General features: G+C 51.1%; 1 protein-coding gene across 1 annotated transcript; it reads left to right on the forward strand.

Moving 5' to 3' along the window:
* Positions 1 to 5544: 5544 nt before the first annotated feature.
* On the forward strand, positions 5545 to 22419 carry skila (SKI-like proto-oncogene a). The gene is made up of 7 exons (XM_048989930.1): positions 5545 to 6815; positions 13894 to 13986; positions 14340 to 14425; positions 14872 to 15023; positions 16528 to 16751; positions 17532 to 17762; positions 18291 to 22419. The coding sequence occupies exons 1-7, from the start codon at positions 5706 to 5708 to the stop codon at positions 18486 to 18488; spliced, it is 2094 nt and encodes a 697-aa protein (XP_048845887.1). The 5' UTR covers positions 5545 to 5705; the 3' UTR covers positions 18489 to 22419.
* The last annotated feature ends 39 nt before the right edge of the window (positions 22420 to 22458 follow it).

Below are 22458 nucleotides of genomic sequence, written 5' to 3' on the forward strand. Positions count from 1 at the left end.
CGCGAGTGTCAGTGCGGGTAAATTACCTCTGATTATTTGCCAAAATGTACTGCAGAGTTGATTCTGTTCTTATTCTTCCAGTTTTTCCAAGGCGAAATTGATGTCTCCGCACAGCCCTTTGCGCCGCACACACAAATTAAAACACAGTTCTTTGCGCATTGTGGAAATTGCTGTAACTCTAACCATTCGATAGATGTGCCCTGTGCTTTCTTCCAGGAGAGTTGCTCTAAATCAGTAGTGAACCCAGTTCTGGGGGCTGGAATTGCCTTTAAATGGGTAATTGATTTAGTCCCAGAACACCGTGTGAAGTGACATGCTCTCTTTAGTCGTGCTGCTTGTAGGCTAGCGGCTACTCTGATTCTTGCTGAGCGTTAGTATTTCATCTGTTCTGCCAGTGAATGCTCTGATTAACCAACTACCTTTCAAGCCCATACTTAGGTGAACGTTGTGTGCTATTGATTGGCTGTGGGCTATACAAGGAGGAGTTGCGGAACTGAACTGCGTTTTGCACAATTTATTTTAATCAATCATTACTTGAGAGTGGTAACACTCGCAGTGGTGACTTGCTACTCAATTACCTTAATAAAGCAATTGGGAGATGACAGCGAGTAATTTGCAGAAGGCCCCTTATTTTCAAATACATGGACCTATGTCACTCTGACACTGTGGTGCGTTTGAGATATGGGATTTGATGGCCTTACCTAATAGGTGGAATCCACCAAAAGTGAAAGGTCATTTCTTTACCTTTAGCTGATCATCTGCAGGGTGTCTTTTCAAACTAATCAGACAGAGCCGGTGCCAGTTTTAGTAATGCTAGCTCTCAGTTGATCTTAAGATATGCATTATGTTGAAGTAACACTGGTCTTGCAGCGAGGAACGGCACGGAACAAATGGTTCAGCTTGCAAGGGTTAAATCAAGTCAGGCAAGGTAGTAAGTGTCAGACGATGAGTACAAAAGAAACTAACGCCAATATCACGCACAAAGCAAGCAATTTGTGACAAGCCCACAGGGTAATTGAGTGGGACGTTCATTTTGTGGTTAAGGGGATTATGCGTTTATAAATTTCAATAACGAACTTAAATTTAGTATTTATTGCAAACATTGCTTATATTTTAAGACTATGCGAATTAATTACAGCTTCGCTTATTCTAGTGAAGGAATCGGTAGCTGAAGATTCATGTAGACTTCTGACTGCCTCGTTTACATTTATTAAATTGCTTGCCGTACAAGCAATTTTTTTATTGTAATTGATACGCATAATAGGGATGTAATCTTCCACTTTACTGGTCTCTCCTTTATTTTTATCTTTGTAAACAACAGTATGAATAGGCCTGCAACCTTGACTTCTATATAGTTGTAAACTTTATGTTTTTTAAATGAAATTGAAACCAGACAAACCTGAAAAGCAACGCTATTACACAGTGTTGATTTGATGAAAGGCAGATATACATGGGCGGGGATGTATTGGGGATTACCGCGCACCGTCTGTTTTATTTGTTCATGGCTTCATTGCAAGAAAAAGATCTTGCTCTCCCGTGGGGAGAGAAATACGACGTGAACATAATTCTTTGTTTCCGACGTGCTGGGATTTACAGACGGCAGAACATGAGAAACATGAGCCGTAGAACCCGAGTGGCAAATACTTGAGTATAACTATATTGTACTGGAGCCGTTCCTAGTGATTTAAATTAGGACAAACACAAATGCACACTTAGATTATAACGGATTTATGTCTCCGGAGCGCTGTCCTCTCGGGGGTGCATTAGCGCAGACTCCGGGAGCCTCTCAAAGTGACAGGCTGGGGATCTGCATAAGGTGTCCCAGCGGCATTTAGTTGGATGCCTGATCGGCCGTCTGCCACTATTCCCCTTGTTCTGCATAAAAATGATTTTGCATCAACGATTTTATAGAGCGCTTTCAACAAACGACTGACAGCAATAATAACAAACGGATTAATTAACCCCAGGGAACAGCAAGAGTGATTTACTGCAAAAATCAATGTGTTCCGCTCATAGCTACCAGAGTCGGTGCGCGTTTCTTTCATAACACATCTCTGATCCCTGTGCCATCAACATAAAGTGGACAGCGGCAAACCGACAAATTATGATTGTACTACTTATTTGACGTGAAATATTATTTAAGAGAATTTCAGAATGCAAAACAACGCAACACGAAGACCCTAGTGATTCAGAGGGGAAAAGTAAATGTGAATATTCTTGGACAGGGTGTGTAACACAAACGTACGTTGTTATTTTTTTATCACCTTTCTCACCAAAACGTTTTGAATTGTTGAACACCTTTGTTTTAACTTTTAGCTCCAGCAACACTGCAGGATTTTCTGGTTTTGCAAGAGTTAAGACTGGAGTTTTTATTATGCTAATTAGCGGACTTCTGGGCGATACAAAATGTTAAATGCACAGCTTACACGTACTACCCAGCCCTCGCAGCATCAGTGTGCATCATCAACGGCTCTCATCAGTCGGCGTACGCGATTAGGTGTATTACCTGCAGCGTTAAGCCGAAATACCTGTCAACACAAACTGTTCTGAAGGGGATCGATTCACCTTAAGAACACTGAGCACTATACTGTCAGATGATGGGTGCCATTGTCCTGGTAAGCTTTGACACGCCATACGATAGATTATGCTATATAAGATATAACCCTTAATAGCACATAGCAGTCCACAAACGCTGGTTCTAAAAATTTTATTGGGACCCGAGCCAACACGATAAATAAAAATAAGGATGAAAATGGCTATTTGCATCGTTAAAAAGCCCCTTACGTATCCACCGCACAATTTAATTTCCTACACATTATTTACTGTCTTACATTCAAATAAGCGCCGTCAGAACATTTATTTTCCATTTGGAGCGCTTCTTCTGAGGGAAACGTGTGGGCTTCAATAACGAACGCACAACCTAGATCTGAGAACAGCATTTTTTTTGTTACAGGAAACCAAACCACTATTTGGGTAGAGTAAAAAAATATCCCCAAAATTCTGTCCCTGATCATCCTTAGAACGCATTTATTTGGGGGTGGTTTTGTCATGCTAAAGACCGACGTTAAGGAATAAGAAATAATGCGGGAAAGGAAAATGTATTTTGTCCCTAACTGAAAGTAATGGGTGTTCCTTTAAAATGGCCTCTGTTTCCAGTGCAAGCCACTACGGGTTACTATAGTCAACTAGCGGTTATACTCGGGCAAGCCCGACTGCTACACGATCGCGCCGGAAACGGGGGCCACAGGCGCCCCGGTGACAGCGCTCCGACGGCCATCGCTGGCCGCCACCCCCCCCTCCTCCTCCTCTTCCCCCATCCCCAGCCCCGCCGCAGAGGTTCGCAGGCCCAGACTGCGAGACGGACGGACACCCCCGCAGTTTCCGTGACATGCCCGATCCGAGTGCGGCTGACGTAGCCAATCAGGCTGGGGCGTGACGTCGCGAGACGGCGGCGGTGTCTCTGGCTGCGTTTTGTTGACTGTCGGGCAGAGAGCGAAGGGGACGTGCAGAGAGCGGAATGGCAGCAACGTCCGAGAAGGCAAGTCTCTCCTTTTTTTAAATATATATTAAAATGGTTGAAACGTATTATGGACCGTTTTGGTTTTACAGTTATGGCTGATAATCCGCCCTGGATTACTAAAGTGTTTTCTCCCCCTTTTCTTTTAAATTTTTAATATCGGGCGACGGGGCTTCTTGGCAGCACGTTTACCTTGGTACCAGCCGCGGTGCCGGTCGCTCGCCAGTTAGCCAGCTGGCTACTGTTAGCTAGCGTGTTTAAAGGGCGCTCCGGGCGCCGCGGCGGTGAGCTGTGTCTAGCCGCACGTCTCGCAGTCTTCCGATAAAAAAAAAACCGGGTGAGCCTGGCGTAGGGGAACACCGGCGGGGCTCCCTGACGTCTGCTCGGCTGAGCGACAGGCGGGCGGGAGGTCCCCGTGTAGGTCTGGCTTAGCCTAGCCAGGGCGCTTCGCCTCGGCGGCGAACGTGCGACGGCAGAGCCTCGGCCGAGGGGGCGCCGGGGGACGGGGAGGTGTGCGCGATGCCCTTGGTTTCTCTGAGTACGCGGTGGGGAGGTGGCGTGGGACGGTTGACACGGGCGAAATAGACAGACGCGGCTAAAACTGGCGTGGAAATCTATGTCGCCCGACCAACGCGGCACAGGGCGACGTAAAAAAAAAAGAAAGCGAAAAAGAGCACGCAGCCCGAAAAAGAAACGTCGCTCTGCGTCGGCGCTGTACTGGGGGACCGTGTCCGCGTCGAGCCGGGGAGCCCCCTTGATACCGCGCCGGCGCCTTATTCCAGCACCCGCTACGGTGAATTTAGCACTCATAAGGGCGGTGTTTGGCTCGCTTACTAAGCGAACCGTCTTTTATTTTTTAACCTTGAATTGCGGTCTGTTCAGAAAATGAGAGGAGGAGGAGGAGGAGGGAGGGGGGTAATCTGGCGACAGACCGAGGGAGGTCGATGCCGGTAGCTGGTCCCAGCCGAACCGTGCCGCAGCTCACATTGTGAAAGCTCCCTGGCCACATGAACTGTGTGTGACCTTGTTCATTACCCCACTTCCCCCAACCGCTTCTTTTTTGTTTGCGATCGGCGTATATTTCGTGTCATTTTGCCCCACGGATTCTCATAGAGACTGGAGATATATATATACTATGTATATATACACTAATGTGTGTGTGTGTGTGTGTGTGTGTGCGCGCGCGCGCGTGTGTATTTTATATATATATGTGTGTGTGTATATATATAATATATATATGTGTGTGTGTGTGTGTGTGTGTGTGTGTGTGTGTGTGTGTATATATAATATATAGATGTGTGTGTGTGTGTATATATAATATATAGATGTGTGTGTGTGTGTGATATGATATATGGTGCCGTCTTCGTTTGTGGTATCGTGTAAATAAGTCAGTTATCAATGTGTTTACTGTCTGGTTGAAATTGCTTTCCACGTATACTCTGATTAGATTTTTGTCTGAAAAGTCAACGCTAGACTACCTTGTGGGTGCAACCTGTTCTGTTATACTGCCACCCACCCATTAATAAAACATGGTTGATTCACTTCTTGCACTCATGTGATCAAAGGGGTATGTTATGTGTCACCGCGCACTGTTACTTATTTGTTATTAAATTGATTAAAAAAAAGTTACTTGATTTAATTATAGTTTTTTGTTGATGGATTGCCTTTCAGCTGTATTGTTATTAAGTAATTTATGTACAGCTTGTTTTGCTTGGTTCAAGAAGGACCAGAGTGTTTTGATAGAAACCGTTGAACTCCGCCTTTCACCATCGGGGACTGATCTAGACCACCTCCCATTTTTTAAATATAAAGTATTTAAATTTTACCAACTGCTTGAATTGTGGTTCTTTGGTGTGTAGTTGCTCGTCTTATCTAAAAGATGCCGCATACCTGTTATACTCGTGGATGATGCTGTTCATAGTGTTGGTGTGAGTAAGTGAGGCGTTGAAACCTAAGCCCAGGATGAGAGTTGTCACGTTTGTGACATTCTCACATCTTGTCTTCTCAATCTGTTTGCCCTCCCCAGGAATCACGCTGTCAATAGGCCACACCCCCATCCGTCGCAGTCATGCATGCATCCGGACATCTGAAGACGTGTGACGTTTAAAGGGACTTGTGGGAAAACGGAGCTCGGAAGCCTCTCAGCGGGACTTAAATACCGAAGGCGCGCGGAGCTAGGAATACAGCAATGGCGAGCACTCAGACTAGTCTGAAAACCGCTTTCAAAGACTTGACCTCATTCAAGGGCAGTATGAAAAGGTTGTACAGGGAGAGGCTAGAGGATGCACCCATTAAGAAGAGAGTGATGGCAGAGATTAATCTGAAGAGGAGAAGCCTGGAATCAACACCCAAGGTCAAGCGGGAGCACATAGAGGAGTGTCACGGTGACTCGGACGTGGCAGGCAATGGGGGAGGGAGGCGGCAGTTGCTTGTGGCTAGTGGAGCCAAGGCTCTGGACCTGAGCCCGGGACTCAAACACACGCTGGCCCAGTTCACGCTCAGCAGTCAGAGCTCGCTGGGTGGGCCCGCTGCCTTCTCTGCCCGTGGCACTCAGGAGCACGCCAGCTCCCCAGGGTCACTCTCGTCGCTGACCTCGCCGCCCGTGCTGGGGGGCGGCCCATTGCTGGTGCCATGCGACAGCTCCACGGAACTTACACACTCACTGCTGGAGGGCGAGTCCATCTCCTGTTTCGTGGTGGGGGGAGAAAAGCGCCTTTGCCTCCCCCAAGTGCTCAACTCGGTACTGCGCGACTTTTCGCTGCAGCAGATCAATGCAGTGTGCGACGAGCTCTATGTCTACTGCTCCCGCTGCAACGCCGAGCAGCTACACGTGCTTAAGGTGCTGGGGATTCTGCCGTTCAACGCACCATCCTGTGGCCTCATAACCCTGACTGACGCCCAGCGCCTCTGCAACGCCCTGCTGCGTCCCGGCCGCGCCCTCGCGGCAGAACCCACCCAGGGCCTCCTGAAAGAGGGCGGGACTAGCTTCCAGGTGGAGCACCAGTGCTTGGGCAAGGGCCAGGGCCTGTTCGTGCCCCAATTCTACACCCAGCCTGAGGCGCCATGCATCCAGTGTATAGAGTGCCAGCTGATGTTCTCCCCGGAGAAGTTTGTGCTGCACTCACACAAGTCGCCCGACAAGAGGACCTGCCACTGGGGATTCGACTCTGCAAAGTGGCCTTACTACCTGCAGCTGGCCCGAAAGTACCTGGGCACCGCGGAGGAGGCCTCCCTCAAGCAGTTGTTGGATGAGATGAAGGAGAGGTTCCACTACCCGCTGAAGACGGTGCTGGACAAGGTAAGATTAAACGTTCTCATCTCTATAGGTTAGTGAGAGTCTGCACCTCAGCGTCTAGCAGGGGGTGGACATCCAGACGGTTTTGTTTGTGACGTGGCTTTTTAAACTTGCGTCCTAGACCAGCCACTCTGGTCTGGGTGTGTCAGGACTTTTGCTGTGGTGGGGGGTTGTTTTTCATGGCTGGGGGGGTAGGCCCTGCTGTGAGGCTTCTCTCAGTTTTATCGCCCCTGTTTGTTTTGTTAAACTCCAACTGACCCAGACAAGGAGAGAAGCAAGCTAGGGGCTCGCCAGGTGCTCAGCCCTTTGTTTTGTCTGGAAGACCGTCCAGCTGGTCCAAAAGGCCAAAGGCCAGTGGGGAACGAACAAATTTTGTTCCCTGGTACAAAACCTTGCGGGGTCCAGATTGCGGAAAAGTCCGTGTTGGGCCAAGAAAGGAGTCTGCCGTTCCTTGGATAAATGTGGAAGTCTGTAAAATAAAAGATACAGAAATGCTAAGGGTGATGTGACGTGTTGCGAAAGGCAACATCATGGCTTTTTATATTGAGCTTCCAGAAGGATTCGTGGCCTCAGAGCGGGCGTGTGAAGTCTGGGACGTTCAGGGGAATGCGCCCTGATTCCTGCTTCGTTTGTCAGCGCTGAGAGTCGGTGCGAGACTGGGATATAAAATGCCTCCGGATCGGGTTTCTGCCTCATCTCATGACTGCGGTGTCTTCACAACCTCCCCCCCTCCCCACTAGTACTCTTAAAATAGCCCCAACACCAAAGTCTTTTCCCTCGTCTATCAGGCTCCCCAGATCACAAATGTCGGCTTGTCGTGTGAGACGCGACGTGTGGGGAGAAGGTTGCAGGTGGAAGTGCTGCCAGGTGGGCTGCTGTTTGCGCCCTAAGGAGAGTTGGTTTCAGTGAGACTTGAGAGAATCTCTGCATCTCAAGGACGTCTTGGAAAATGTAGACGTGCACAGTGCAGGTGTGGGGAGCTCCTCGACCCCCCCCCCCCACACCCCCTCCCCGCCAGCTTCACCACACTGAAACTGTAAATATGTGCCGGAAACGCTGTCTGGCGTCTCGTCTGAATTCTCGTCTAGCAGTCAAACCCCATTTCAGCCCCTCCTCCTAGGGCCATACCTCTTAGTAACTGTACCTTGGTCTAAGGCAAGGCGCTCGTATTTGGATACCCCCATTACTGCCTTTCATGTCAGACTGGGCTTTCAGAGAGTACACACACACACACACACACACACACACACACACACACACGTACGTACGTGCACATGGCTCCCACGCACTAACCATGGCAACCTGCGAACCAGTTACTCTCACGCTGCATAAAGAGCTGCTAGCTCCAGACCCTGACACGTCTCTGTCTGGCAGTGTCTTGCACCCCTTCTCAGCCCTGCTGTCAGCTTTTGTATTACTTCTTTCCTTTCCATATTAAAAAAAAAAAGATTTTGCCCAAATATTTCCAGAGAAGGTAAAAAGCCTTAAAGCGGTTGTTTTTCAGGCACAGAGTTGACTGAATCCATACCAACTACTTTTTTTCTGCCTTTCCTCCCCACTCACAGTTTTTTAAAGTGTGCAAACATTTACTTTTTATATGGTTACTCATACATAAACACAGCAAAACAACTTTTGGCGCCAGCTGATGTTTCAAAGGGTAAGACATTTTGGTTTCGGTTGAAAGGCTAGAGAGAAACCAGTGACCAGGGGGTGTGAAAATCGAGTCTCCCATTGTGCCTGTTGTCTTTTGGGATCCTCCTGCTGTTTTTGGGGAGGCCAGCGGCATTGAATCGGTCCCCGATGCTAAGGTTTGGCGGAGAGGCCATGCGTCTGTCCACAGTTACACTCATGAGCCGTCACATCCAGGACAGGTGCTCCTTTGAGAAGTTATGTTAACTTCTGCACACAAGCACCCCCACGGGAGCCCCCAGAAAGCACAGGCTGCAGGCCATGCTGACTACAAAGAAAGGCCCCTCTGGATTGCTGTCTGGCCCAGTTCAGAGGGGGCGGTGGGGCTTTTACATAGCCTTTGTGCCTTGGTGTAGCACTCCCCCCTCCCCCCGGCACCCTTGGTCATGGGCCGTTAGCACAGTCCTTCAGAGGCGTCATAAAAGGGGAAACTCATTTCATGACTGACTTACCCTGGCGGCTGAACTGGTGAGTGCAGCTCCGCGGCCGGCAAGCAGAGGCCAGCGGGGTGCGGAACACCAGCCGCGTCGAGTTTTTCTGCACCACCTTTGCTGCTGCCATTTTTTTAGACGTGCCCATGAGTGTGCAATGAGAAGTCCAGTTGGGGGGGGGGGGGGGAACGTTGCTTAATAGCTACCCCTCCCCATTAGCATGAGTCATGGTGCCCCTCGTGCCGAGGTACGCCATTTCATTCTGTGCTCATGAGGAAAAGGAATGGGGAGGGTGATCCGGGGGGGAGTGCTCTTTAGATGTCTGGCTTTATCTCCCTCCCAGCAGAGCAGCAACCTCCCTCCTCTGCCACCCACCCCCCTTTTGAGGCCAGTGATCGTTTAGCCTTAGCAGAGTAGGAGAGGCCTGGCTAAACAGCGCCCCCCCACCCCCCGTACTATCCGCAGGGACCCAGGCTGCAGTGTGGAGGGCTGACAGCTGCGGGCCCCACAGAGACCTCTATCCGACCTCCTTGCCGTCTCCCTCTTGACACCCTCTGCCTTGACTGCGCCAGTTCTGCTCCAGTTACCCCACCCCCCACCCGCCCTGTCGGCACACAGGCCAAAGCCTCCTGGAAATCTCCCTAGCCGGGGCCTCCCGTCAGCCATGCTGACGTCTGAGAAGCCCCAGCCGTCTGGGATGCCATGTACGCTGAGGCGCTTCTCTCAACCAGTGCCGGAAACCGTGGGCCGGGGTCATGTGACCCGCACTTTGGCGACCCCTCTCCCCCCTGCGCTCCCTCATCTCCATGCCAGTGGGCCGGCTCGGAAACTGCCTCAACCTTCTGTGCGTCCTTCATGTAGCATCACTGGCTCTTGTTAGCCAAAATGAAATTGGCAAAGGAGACTAGCTAGGTAGAGGATAACCTGATTGTTGCAGAAATCCAAGCTGGTGCAGGAGTGTTTTGCGGTTTGGTTGGCTCGTAGGGGTTTGGGGTAGTGGGTTTGCTGAACTGGAGGGGCCTGTCCATGCTGATTAGTTATTGTGTTTGTGTCATTTGGAGGGGGAGGGGTAGTGCTTTTCTTTCTGTCAGACCAAAGACCTGGGCTGCACTTAGAGGGACAAACACACACACACGCAGGAGCAGCTGTGTTCGTTGGCTTCCCCAGGGACAAAGTCTGGTTGAGACGGGGGTTCAGCTTGGGCCAGCTGTCCTCTCGCCGGCAGTCCACACAAACCGCTCGCAAACAAGGCTGTGGGTGTACCGGGTACCTCGCGTGCCTCAGCCAAGCTTAGTCGCCATCTCTGTCCCTTTGCTCCACCTACTTTTCCTGCAGTGTAGTTCTAAGATGGATCACGTGGGAATGGACAAGTCATGATTGGGTCATTGGCACAACTGTGGGCTGACAAGGAACGTCAATGCTAATTAGTCTACGGTTGGTGCTCAGGTGAGACTTGTGTGGGGGAGGGGCGGGGCCGTAAATTGTCTGCACTTGCGAGACTCCACCCCCACCCACTGGCGATTAGTGTCTGAGTTCAGAGCACTTGAGACAGAAATTAAACCAGTGCCATTTTCAGTGACAGGTCCCCTTGGTGTCGATCCCGACATGACCACATGCATTGGTAGTTACAGTCTAATTCTCAATGGGCGTGAAGGTCATACAGCCAGTAAAGTTGGGAGCCGGAACGGGAGGGAAGCCTGTGAATGTGGTCGACGTGGCTGCTTGTACCCTGTAGTCATTTTCATCCAAGCTTCTCTGGCACTGCGTAGGAGGAAGAAGCACAAGAATCTGATGGGCTGAGGTCTTTGCTTTTGCAAAAAAGGGGCCTCTTATCTGAAACCTCATGATGAACAGACAGGCATAACGTCCCCCCAAAACACATGTTTGTGAGATGTACAGACTTTGGTCAAATCCAGCCAGTTACAGAGAGATCAGGAGCGCCTCGCTGCGGTCTGGGGGGGGCAAGCTTTCAAGCACTCAGACGGCCGTCTGCTTCCCTGAGACACTAGCGATAGGCGTCTAGACGGAAGGCCTGTGACCAAATATGGTCAAGAGCAGATGTGTGCGGCTGTGTGTTTCCCTGTCTCGTTCTTTTCCTTTTTTTTTTCTTTCCATGTGTCAGTCCGAGAGAGGAAGAAGTGAAAAAATTGCACCCCCCCTTCCCACCTTAGCTCAATCCTTAACCACATAGTCTCTGCGTGTAATACTAGTGAGGGTATGGAGATGGTTGTTTGTGCAGAGCCAGGCCGACTGCTATAGCCGCATGGGAGGCAGTATGGCCGGCTGCCCTTCACAGTCCTGCCAAAACCAAGCGAATAGTCTGCACGCTCCCTGGGCTCGGCTGCAGGAAGTCCGCCGAGGGGTAGGATGTGGGACAGGACAGACTGGGCGTGACCACTTAGCAGAAAAGGGGGGGGTGTTTGCTCACTCAGCTACAGTGCTCTGTGTTGAGCTCCGGGTTTTTGGGGCCCCTCGGTGTGCTGTGTAGCCTGAATGCCGACCCGTATGAATCGGGGGCATGGCGGGGGTTTACACCCTCCCTCCCTTGCACAGAAACCCCACAGTTGATTGGCGGGGGTGGGGTAACATTCCAGACGCAGACAGGGAACTCTCCTCGGGGCAATCATGGAAGCAGGGGAAGGACGTCTCTTCTTTTTGGTCTCTCCCAATTTTTTTCTTCCACAGACCTCCTCCCCTCCCACGGACAGGTTCCTCGCTCAGCTGTGAGGACGCTGCCTACCACCCCAGCACTGCCCCAGATACCTTTTGCACTGACTAGAGCGAATGCGGCAGAAACGCATTCTCAGATGGGCCTGTGGGAGGGAGGGAGGGGGGGCATGAAGGACGGATCGGCGTGACGACACCCGGCTCCCTCCCGTGTAAACCACAGGATAGCCGGTGAAAGTGAAGCACCTTAATCTCAGTTTGGCTGACAGAAGACAAGCAGAGCTTCCACTGGGTCGGGGGAGGGGGGGTTAATCTGTGAGAGTGGAGGAAGCATCTGCCCACCAGGAAGGCTGGGTCAGGCCCCCGTCGGTTTCATTCCCCCCCAAGTTCCGCGTCGGTCTCCAGCCTCCAGGCACAACACTGGAGTAGTGGGCTGCGGTGCCACCCACTGGGGGCCCCGTCACTGTGCTCCATTGACTGTCAGCCACCGCACACATCGATAAGGAAATCGATCCGTCCTCAGCTGTTAGAGCGCCGAAGTTCAGCGCGTAGGCGTTTCAGTGGAAGGGCACCCCCGGGGTGCGTGTGGACCGCGCGTGGTGAGCAGCCGAATAATCTGTCCATGGGAGGGAGGCAGACTCGGCAGGTGGGACCCCTGTAGCGTAGGGGAGGAGAGAGGGGGAGGGCAGCTTGCCTCTGAGGTGGCGTTGGCGGGGGGGGCGTATGAGATGGGGAGCTGCGGCAGACTGCGGCGGGATTACGAGCGGCAGGGGAAGCTTTTGGCGGGCGCCGAGGATGGGCGAGCTTCAGAAATGCAGCTCTAGACTGGCAGGAGCATGCGAGCCTGTGGGAGTGTGCCTTGCCATCCTGTAATCCGCGTCTGAGCTGCAAGCTGGGCTCAGTGTTGGGTGACACGCAAACGCGGGCCGGCAGGCGCCGTGACGCGTGCAGTGCCAGTCCTGTCTGCGTCGTCATGGCAGCGAGTGGTACTCGCCATCCGAGTGTTCCGGTTGGTGGGCTCTGGGGGGGCGTGGGGGTCAAAATGACAGTTGAACAGCTGCCATTCAGTCGTCACTGAAATCGCCCCATTAGTGCTGCTCGGATCTGCTGTCGATTCGAGAACCGAGCCTTTGCATCCTCACCCACCCCCCCCCACCCCCACCAGAATCATCCCGCCTCGGTGTGTCACACCGCATTGCAAGGGCATAGAGCCCTTTGGAGACTCTGTGCCAGGCAAATGTTCCCACCTCTTGCACGACCCCCTACTGGTCAAACTGGGATGGCACAGTCCTGATGCATTCTCACTGGGAGCCTGAGCTGGGAATTTATGTCCTATTACAAGGTTGCTTTGGCATTCCTGTTCTTGGCATTGCGGGTTGTTTCCGTGCTGCGACTCCGCCACCGCAGAGTGCAGCCCCCCCCCCCCCCCCCCCAAGCCGTAGAGCACCGCCCCCATCCTCCCCCACACGCGCAGTACATCTGAGATTCACTGCATTCTTTTGTCACCTCTGCAAAATAATTAATGCAGATGCCAAGGTTATGTAGACTATCAGACTGCCTTTCGGTATTAAATTACAGTGGTTACACGAGGACCGAAGGGTAATGCTTGGGTGGGATATTGCTGGTTTGAGGCGCGACAGGAAGTCCCAGCCCGCTAGCCGTTGGTGTATTTCAGGAGCAGCGCTGTCTGGGTTTATATTTTGAAGTGAGGAGCTTTAAGCCACGGTAGCCAGCGCTGCCGCGGGGTCCGGCCCTCCCGCAGCCTGTCCGTGCCTAAATGCCGCAGCCAGCCGCCTGCGCTACCTGTCTGATGAGAGGCGGTGGCTCACAATGGCGGTTTTGTTCCACTGGAAAGGGGGAAAAAAAAGGCGGCCATCTTTCAGCCTCCGAGGAGGAGGGATGGGGCCTGGAGCATGTTTGGGGGCAGGGGTAGCTGCATGCTAACAGCGGCAGGCACTCAGGCTGGGGTGTGTGTCTGTGTCTGTGTCTGTGTCTGTGTGTGTGTGTGTGTGTGTCTGTGTGTGTGTGTCTGTGTTCTTGCAAGCTGTATAAATCTCCAGGAACACAGTCGGGTTGCATATGCCAGTCATGGTATGGCAAGTTCATGCCCCTTATGATGGGGGCGATGAGCAGAGATGGGTACGGAATCGCCCCCCATCAGCCGCCCCACTGTTGCTGAAGTGCCCCTCTTTGTGTTGACAGATGTAAATGAGCCAGGGGTCTTTGGGGGGGGGGGTGGTGTTGTCTTGAAGAGGCAGTTCCCCCTGCAGCCATTGTTTCCTGCTCTTTTCCAGAAGGCTCCGGAGGAGGATGGTCAGGTGAGGAGAGCGACCTCTGACCTCTGCCCCCCCAGCGGCAAGCTGCCACACGCCGACCCTGCTGGGAAGGTAACAGCCCTCCCACTCCGCCCCTGATGGGGACATCTGGGCTCGCAAACAGGGGCCGTTGACTCGCATCCGGGGTGATCTCTTGCTTCGGTCTTCCAGCTCATGACCCGTCCCTGTCTCTGCTGCCCCCCCACCCCACCCCACCCCACCCCACACATCAGAACATACCCTGATATGTTTATAGAGCTTCTCTCTGTGGTTTGATTGTGTCGCAGTGATTACAGATGACTCTAGTCACTAGTAAACCCAGATAGGTACTGAACCAGCTCATCTTCTGTACCCTGTCTGAGAGTAACACAGCAGGCTGTTCTTCGATTTCCTGTCATCTAAACTGGTGATGGTGTCCGTTGCAGATTAAAACCCAGCCCGCCCTGGTGTTCAACCACTTGTACCCCAGCATCAAGGAGGAGCCTTGTCACACACCCATCGTTCAGCCCAGGTACTCCATGTCCCAGAATGCAGCAGGAGGCACCTTTACCCTGACTGACGTGTATATTTACTCGAAGCTTCAGTCCTGACAGCCAGACTGACGGCGTCCAGCCTCCCGCTTCCTGTTTTTAATAAACGTGGCGCAGACTAAACGACAGACGGACGCGCCCGACTTTTAATGACCACGTTTGGACGGCGCTGACAGTCGTTAACCGACATGCTAATGATGAAGCGGCTCATAACCATGCTTGTGGGGGGAGCTGCCCGTGGCCCTGCCGTCTGCCGAGCCTGTAATAATGGTGATAATAGGCCGGAGCTATGAGTCATTAATTATTAATGCTCAGCTTATTGAGTAAAGAGTTGTGCTTTATTCTCTTACTTAAAGGCCGTCTGAGTCTCTGTCTGCGTTATTCACAGCCGTGTCTCTCTGTCCTCCCCCCCATCCGTGTGCCGCAGTTACTACCTGTACACCTACGATAAAGTGGTGGCCCCCAATGTGTCCCTCGCCCACCCCCACCCCTTGAGGAAGGAGGGGGAGCTTGTCGCCGACGGGGTAGGGGCCCTGCTCAAACACCACTACGGAGAGGCGCGGCCCCCACCCGGCGCAGGTCAGTACGAGCGCATGGCTGCCCAGCCCCCCGCCCCCATCCCCCTTCCAGTCCGAAGCCCCCCGCCCCCTTCGCTCGCTGCTGCTAATGATTAATGGAGATCCAAGTTTAAAGAGCGGGGGAGCTGTGTGTGCCTGAGAGAGGGGAGGGGGAGAGGAATGTACCATGTCTGCGCAGTGAGGCGCTTGACGGGGGCCGGCGTGGGATTTGTGGAGTGTAGGGAGGGTGGGTGGGTGTGGGGGGGTTGCAGCTCCCCCCATGGCTGCCCTTTCACCCCCTGCTGACTCTGCTCCACAGACGCCTCCTCTTCCCTGTGTTCCCTTTGCTCTGCTTCTTCCTCTCTTCCTCCCACTCTCTCTCTCTCCTTCTCTCTCCTTCTCTCTTATCTCCCATTCCCCGCCCCCCCCACATATCTCTTCCCTCTTCCCGTCATTCTGTCTGCCTTCCTCTCTCTCGCTCTCCGTATCTCTTCCTCCTGTCCGCCCACTCCGTCTTCCCCCCCCCCCGCCCCTCCCCCGCACACGCAGGCGTGCGCAGTTGCCCGTGAGTCGGCCCGCGTACGTGTGACGGAGGCAGACAGCTCTGAGTCAGTGGGCGGGGGAGTGCCAGCCTCCGGTCTCCAGTGCTCTCTCCACGCACGGCATGCTGGGAAAGCAGACCTGCTGTGAAAGCCCACTCTCGTGGCTAAAAAAAAAAACGCATCTCAGCTAGGATTTTAGGCCCCCCCCCCCATATATTGCATTTTGGTTGCCGAGTGACAGTTGGCCTGTGCGTCTGGTGCATTTTGGTGTGTTCGGGCAGCCGGAGGGGGCGATTTGCATGAAGGTTTGCGTGTCTGCGTGTCTGCGTTGGGTGTAATTTTTACCGTTTAGTCTGTTAATTCATGTTGGATAATCTCTGTGCAGTAATCATTGGGCGCACTGTGACACTATGACTGGTATAGGGCTGGACAGGAATCCGAAAATACCTTTAATGTTACGTCAGTGCCAATTATTGTAAATTTTGATTGCGAAACAAGTGCATTTTGGTTTATTGACATAAGGTATGAATTTGTGCCTTGTATAAATAGTCATATAAAGTATATGTCATTGAACATAATGATAGAGCATAATACCTAAAAAAATAAACAGTGTCTCTGAATATGGTTTTATTGGCATAAATAACAATGACTCCCCCCCCCCCCCCCCAAAGTTATTAAAAACAACCACAGGTTGCTGAAATATTGTTGGTAATTATGTGGCGATGACATAAGTGCAGCTTTGAAGACGTCCTCCCAGTCTTGGTGCCGTTGGCTGAACGCGTCTGGTCTTGTTCACACTTGCGTGTCTGTGCTTTCCAATGCAAAGTCTGCGCCGCAGTGTGAGAACCTGAGGACACCCACAGGGCTCTCGGGGTTAGTCACAGACCGGCTCTGCGGCGTGTGTGTGTGTGTCTGTACCTGTCTGTGCCCCCACCACACCGGCCGTGCTCTCGCTTGACCCGCCGTCCTCTGATGTGACCGCAGAAGCTCCAGCCCCGGGCTCCGGCGAGGCGCGGAAATCTCACGGCGCCGCCGAGCACGAGGGCAGGAACGGACCCCAGCCGGTCGCCCCGGAAACGCCCGCGCCGGGCAAGGATGGCGGCGTGGAGGACGACAAGGACAGGATCGTGGTGGAGATCATACAGATGTACACCCGGCAGCAGGAGAAGCTGAACTCCACCCTCCAGAAGCAGAGGCAACTGGAGCTGGTGGGTGACTCTGGGTATCAGACAGGGTGGGGGGCAGGGAGGGTCGCTTTTAAATAGAAGGGAAATTCAGTTCTCTTGTTGAAGCTTATTTATGCCTTTTAAATGTATTTTGTGCCAGCATAAACCGTTGGTTTTAATAGGATTTAGGGTGTTGCTCTGTTGGCACTGGAAACAAAGGGCCCATCCTCAAGGGGGCGCAGCATGCATCTGTCCTGTATTCAGTAGTCACTTTATTAGTACCAGCTGGGACGGACATAGCACCTTATTAGTGTTGGGTTGGGCCACTTTTTTGTCTCTAGAACCGCTTCGAGTTCATGAGCCGTGTGTTTAGAGAATCATCCCTGCACACCATGGTTGCTCTGAGCTGATATTTCTGCCCTTGTGACTCTCCTGTCAAGCTATAATGAGCCCGGCCATTCCCGACTGACCTCTCTCATTAGCAGGGAGTTCTCACCCGCAGAAGTCCTTTATCTTCACGACACTGTTCTATGTAAAATTTAGACACCGGTGCGTGAAAACGGGATGGTCGTTTCTCAAATGCCGGAACCGCAGAGTGATTGCGCCACGTCCGAAACGCAGGCTCATGTCGGGCGCTGTAGCCGTCCTGACGCTTGGTCAGGCGGTGGCTGAAGCTCTCGGCCTTGTCTGCGTGCCGCATGTGCAGCCTGTAGCCTCGTAATTGACCGTTCAGGGTGGTTCGTGCTAACGAGCGGTTCTCGCTAATAAGGAGCATCCGCGCGCGCTTGACGGGCTTCTGCTCCCCCCCCCTGTACGTCTCAGGAGCTGGAGGCGTTGCGCGGGGGTGAGGTGGCCCGGCTGCGCGAGCTGTCCGCCGAGCGCTACGAGCTGCAGAGCGAGCTGGAGGCTGCGCACAGCGAGCACGCCCGCCGCATGGGAGAGGCGCGGCAGGAGCAGCGGCATCTGGAGCAGCGGCTGGAGAGGCTGAGGCAGCAGCCCTGCGCGTGTGAACTCAGCACACAGGGCCAGCAGGAGGCCCGCTACGCAGCACAGGTATGAGTACCGCAGCCAGGGGGCGCAGCTCAACGATTGTACTATTATTTTAAAAAGATAATGATAATTAATAATAATCACTGCGGCCGGTGTTGTGAGCAACCCTCAGCACGGTGTCCCAAGTATAAGTTTTCATGTATAGTGTGATGAATTCCTTAGTCCTAGAATCTAGAAAGAAGATTCAAACGGGCTGTGAAATGGTGCCGTTCAGAGCCTGTAAAACACAGAGCAAAGATAGATGGACAGCAGCACCCTCTTGTGGCACCGCAGTGAAATTTGTCCATTGGTAAAAAGTAGGAAACCCCATCAGTCTTATTGTTGTGCCATGAGGTCATTGTAATAATTTATTTTACCGCAAATTTATGTCATAGAGAAGAGTCGATATTGTGTAGCAAAAGTTTGTATAAAAACACAGCAGTATTACAGGGAAGCCCCCCCCCCCCAAGCTTGAATTCCTCCTGTTCAGTTTGTGTTTAACTCGCTGGCACTAACGGTGCCCCCCCCCCAACTCTGCCTTCCCCCCCGCAGCTGCTGGAGCTGCAGCAAAGGCTGGAGCGGGCGGAGGCGGACCGCCAGGAGCTGCAGGAGGCGCTACAGCGGGAGAGGGAGGCGCGGGAGGCACTCGAGTGCGTCATCACCCAGCTCCGGCAGCAGATGGCCGAGTCCGCCGCCCCCCTGAAGCCGGCGGACCCCCCTGCCAAGGAGGTAACCCCCAGGCAGAGCTAGACGGCGACGAGGAGGGACACAAACGCCAGTCATTTCACTCTTACTTCTGCCTCCCGGTTCCTTCCTCTTATCGGCATAAATGTGGGACTCCTTTTTACTCATCCTGTCCTCCCACAGCAGTATTTAAGCCCCCCCCCCAACCCTGCTGTCAGTGTTTTTGTTCACTTCTCAAAGTACTCGAAGGAGGGGCTTTTGGTGGACCCACGTGCCCCCCCCCTCCCAGCCTCCAGGATTCCTGGTTCTGATTCTGTGACACCTGGCTGAACACCAAGAGCTTTGGCGACCTTCGCTTCTTCCCGCCCGCCCACCCCGTGTACATACAGACTCTAAACCAGCGGCAGCAGAACTGCAAAGCATGGATGTTTTTTTTATTTCTATTTTTTTTTTTTTGTAAAAGTAAAAGGAGAAACTGATATAAAATCGTACATAATTATGGAAATCGGTATGGCGAAGAAAATGTGTGATGGCGAGACTGAACAAAAGGAAGCGGGTGGCTCTGTGGAAGGTTGCATGTCCCAGCAGGTTCCGGAAGAAGTGCACCCTCCGGTCCATGCAGTACCTAGGAATGTGATCAAAGTCCACATAGGCAGTCTGATATCAACACGCTTTTTCTTTCCCTTGTGTTTTTTTTGTTTTTTTTTTACCAGTAGGAGGGATCCACTGGGTCATAGTGGGATTCTCATCAAAGACTTAACCGGGCTCTTGTCAGCCAAGTGGTGGCGATGTCAGCCTAAGATGGGAGATATGTTGTTGGATGCTAGTCTCCTTGTTTTACAGGTGCAATTTTTCTCACACTTTCATGAAAGTCGGACTGTCTTGTTAAGCTTGAAGTCTCTCGAAGGCCTTTCTGTGTTTCCGGAGTAATTTTGGCTTTTGAACATTACGGAGAGAGCGAGTACATGAGCCGTCAGTGATTCCCCCAACGAGCTAATTCACTGCTGTGATCAGAATGATTATGCGGGTGTTTATTTTGCTTGCAGAGCTTTCCTAGTTCCCCCCCCCCCCCCACAGCACAGGAGTGGATCTGTGAGATTGAGGTGAAAAGCAGCATGTATGTGACATGAGATCCCAGAGCAGTCTGGCTGGGGGGCGGAAACATGATCTGCGGGCAGTAAGCAGCTGGAAGCCCACGGTGGCCCACATTTGTGTCCAGGGAGCTGAGATGCCGCAGACTGGCGCCTTGACATGACGTCCTCTGGGGCCCTGGGCTTTGTTGGACGTGCCAAGTCGTACCGGGAATGAGTTGGTGACACACCCACTGGAACGCGCGGCCTGGGCCGGACAGACCTATCAGTTCTGAGGCCCCGATTGTTGGGCTCCGTAGTGGCACCGGTGCGGTCCGTGCGTGTTGTTATTTCATCCTGTTATGAAAAATGTGCATCAGGAATGGAACGACTTGGCTGAAGTGTGGTCCCAGTCCCCGGGTGAGGTGTCTCTGCTTACTGGACAGTTCTGGCGTTCGGAAGCGCGTCGCTCAATTAGGGGGAGTGGTCCTCCACCAGGTGACTTGCGCTGCAGGCGTGTGAGGTGATGATGAGGAGGGCTTGCATGTGCTCGGAGCCCCCGTCTCCCTGCACCCCAGACAGCCAGCAGCTGGCAGGTTTACATCGAGCAGCACGCAAGCGCTGGGTGCGGACAGACGAGTGGGAAGGTGCGGCGTCGCAGTGTCAGGTGTCGAAAGATGCCGAAAGCCAGACCGCAACAAGTTAGCAGACGTGCTCAGCACACACTGCAAATGCATGTAAAAAACTAACCATTCCATTACACAGATCCCCCCCCCTACCACCTCCCTAGTCTCAATCCTGCTGTTCACACTATACTTTTTTGTAACTTATCCCCAAACACTAGATCCCTGCCTTTTCCTCATAGACTAAACGCAGCAGCCGATAATCATTTCCGCAATCTTCAGTACATTTCAACAATGATGCAAGCGTGTGCTATGGAGTTGTTCTGATGTTTGAACTTTTCTTAAAATTATACTAAAATTATTTAATGTATTAACTAAAAGATTTATATTCACTTTGTATATACAGTAGTCTAATATATTTAAACTGTTATTACAAATTATCTTTGAAAAGGTTATATAGATAGGAAACGTCACAGGGCTACGAAGTCTAAATATTTTGCTTTTCATAAAGTCATTCATTACATTTTTGTTTGTTTTGTGGTTTTGCAAACCTCTGAAAGGTGAATCGTTTGTGTGGGAGGTGTTTTTGCATGGATTAGCAAAAGAATGTTGCTTGGATGCATTTTTTACTTAGAAAATTTTTATTAAAGTAGATGACGGCTCAGTAGACGATACTGCAGACTGAATGTGTGAGAGAGGCATTCGACTTACCTATTTTGTACACTACCCCGCAGACATTCAGTACGTCTCCTTTTAATATTAAAACTTACAAACGAGCTTTGCACGTACCGGTAACTAATGTATTTGTATATGTTACTTTATGGGGTTCACACGAGAGCTTGTTTCAAGAAGTTATAAAAAAAAAAAAAGTTCATTTATCTCTTTTTTCCAAATAGCTATGCTGAGGAGTGGGTCTTTCTAAAATGTAAAGCAAGACACGGAATGCTCTATTAGTGTATCGGTGCGTTAGCGCCCTCCGCGCCTGCTGGAATTACCCGCACTGCACGTGGAGTGAACAGCAGCGCCGCACTGGCTTAAACAGCGACACCCAGTGGTGCGACCGCCTGACTCTGGAAGTCCGTTGGCTCCCTCGCATCTTAGAGAGACGTTACCAAAACGAACCATTTTGTGGAGTCACTTGCAATTATTATACGAAATTATGTTATGAGGGGAAAGTCTATTATGTGAATACTGTAAAATTACTACATTTTGTTTACAACATTTAAGATTAATCAGTATTAGATACCCTCTCGACAATTACCTCTGTACCAGTTAGTTAAGTGCTGTTTTTTTATTTTTACGTAGTGTAGGATATTTGCATTCTTATTTCTGACTTTTATGTACTGGTCGAATAGTAAATAGCATTTTATACACAAGATACGCTATATATTACTTTGTCTGTAAACGGCATAAATGCAAACAGGAAAGATTTTCCCGCTTTTGATATTCATGGAACGGTCTACGATCGGTTCCCGCTCCAACCCTCTCAAGCCCTTGCATTACAGCAGTGTTATGAGAAAATACATGGCTGTGAATTGTGTACATATTTAATTACATGTTTAATGACCGCATTCAGTACAGTTCAGGCCTGCCACTGTAAGCAGACTTTTTACGCCGACTAAAAATAGTACGGTGCCAGCACTCGATTTTTTTTTATGTAATTTATGAAACATTTGAAAATGTCACATTTGCGACGCTCTGCGTGTCGCAGTTTGATCAAAGGGTGTTGGTACTAAACCCTTAACAGTCGCCCTACGCGAAGCCTTCTTTCGCGTATGAATTATTTTGTACATGCTATATTTTACTATTGTCGTTTGACACATGGATGAATATCTGCTTACTCGGGCTCAGGCTGTTTGTCGTCATTATAGTTGCCACACAAGATTTAAGAGAAAACAATCTATTACTCTTTATGGCTTTGTAAACTTAAAAAAAATATATATATTTACTATTCTAAAACACGAAACGCAGTGTCTGTATGTGACCATTGCATACAATGTTGCCAATTCTATAAAATGTGATGAAACATTTTGTTTTTGCATTGCATGAAACGAGACACTGTTCTCCTACCTCACGTTGTGATATAAAAGGGTTTTATAAGCAGACGACGCTGCACCTCTAACAGTTTATCATAATTGATATTTACTAGCGATGCAATCTGTACATGCTTTAGCTAAGACCTCAGTTGTATGTCGTGTTATTTTGTTTCCCTCTCCTTCCCGGTTTTCAGCTCTTGTAAATATACCCGGAAAATATAGAAAATGTACTTGGATAAAATTCAAGTAAAGCTCTGTAGTGTCGAAATGTTGTGTGCGTTTTTATTGACGATATTAGTTTTCGCCG

Source organism: Brienomyrus brachyistius, chromosome 21 (genome assembly GCF_023856365.1).
Source record: "Brienomyrus brachyistius isolate T26 chromosome 21, BBRACH_0.4, whole genome shotgun sequence".
In the NCBI taxonomy this organism is placed as follows: Eukaryota; Metazoa; Chordata; class Actinopteri; order Osteoglossiformes; family Mormyridae; genus Brienomyrus; species Brienomyrus brachyistius.

Bases quoted from the DNA above. Each gene is read 5' to 3' on its own strand.
- skila (XM_048989930.1), top strand. From the start codon at position 5,706: ATGGCGAGCACTCAGACTAGTCTGAAAACCGCTTTCAAAGACTTGACC. The intron at 13,987-14,339 runs GTAACAGCCCTC...TGTCCGTTGCAG, and splicing joins ACGCCGACCCTGCTGGGAAG to ATTAAAACCCAGCCCGCCCT. The intron at 16,752-17,531 runs GTGGGTGACTCT...TGTACGTCTCAG, and splicing joins AGCAGAGGCAACTGGAGCTG to GAGCTGGAGGCGTTGCGCGG.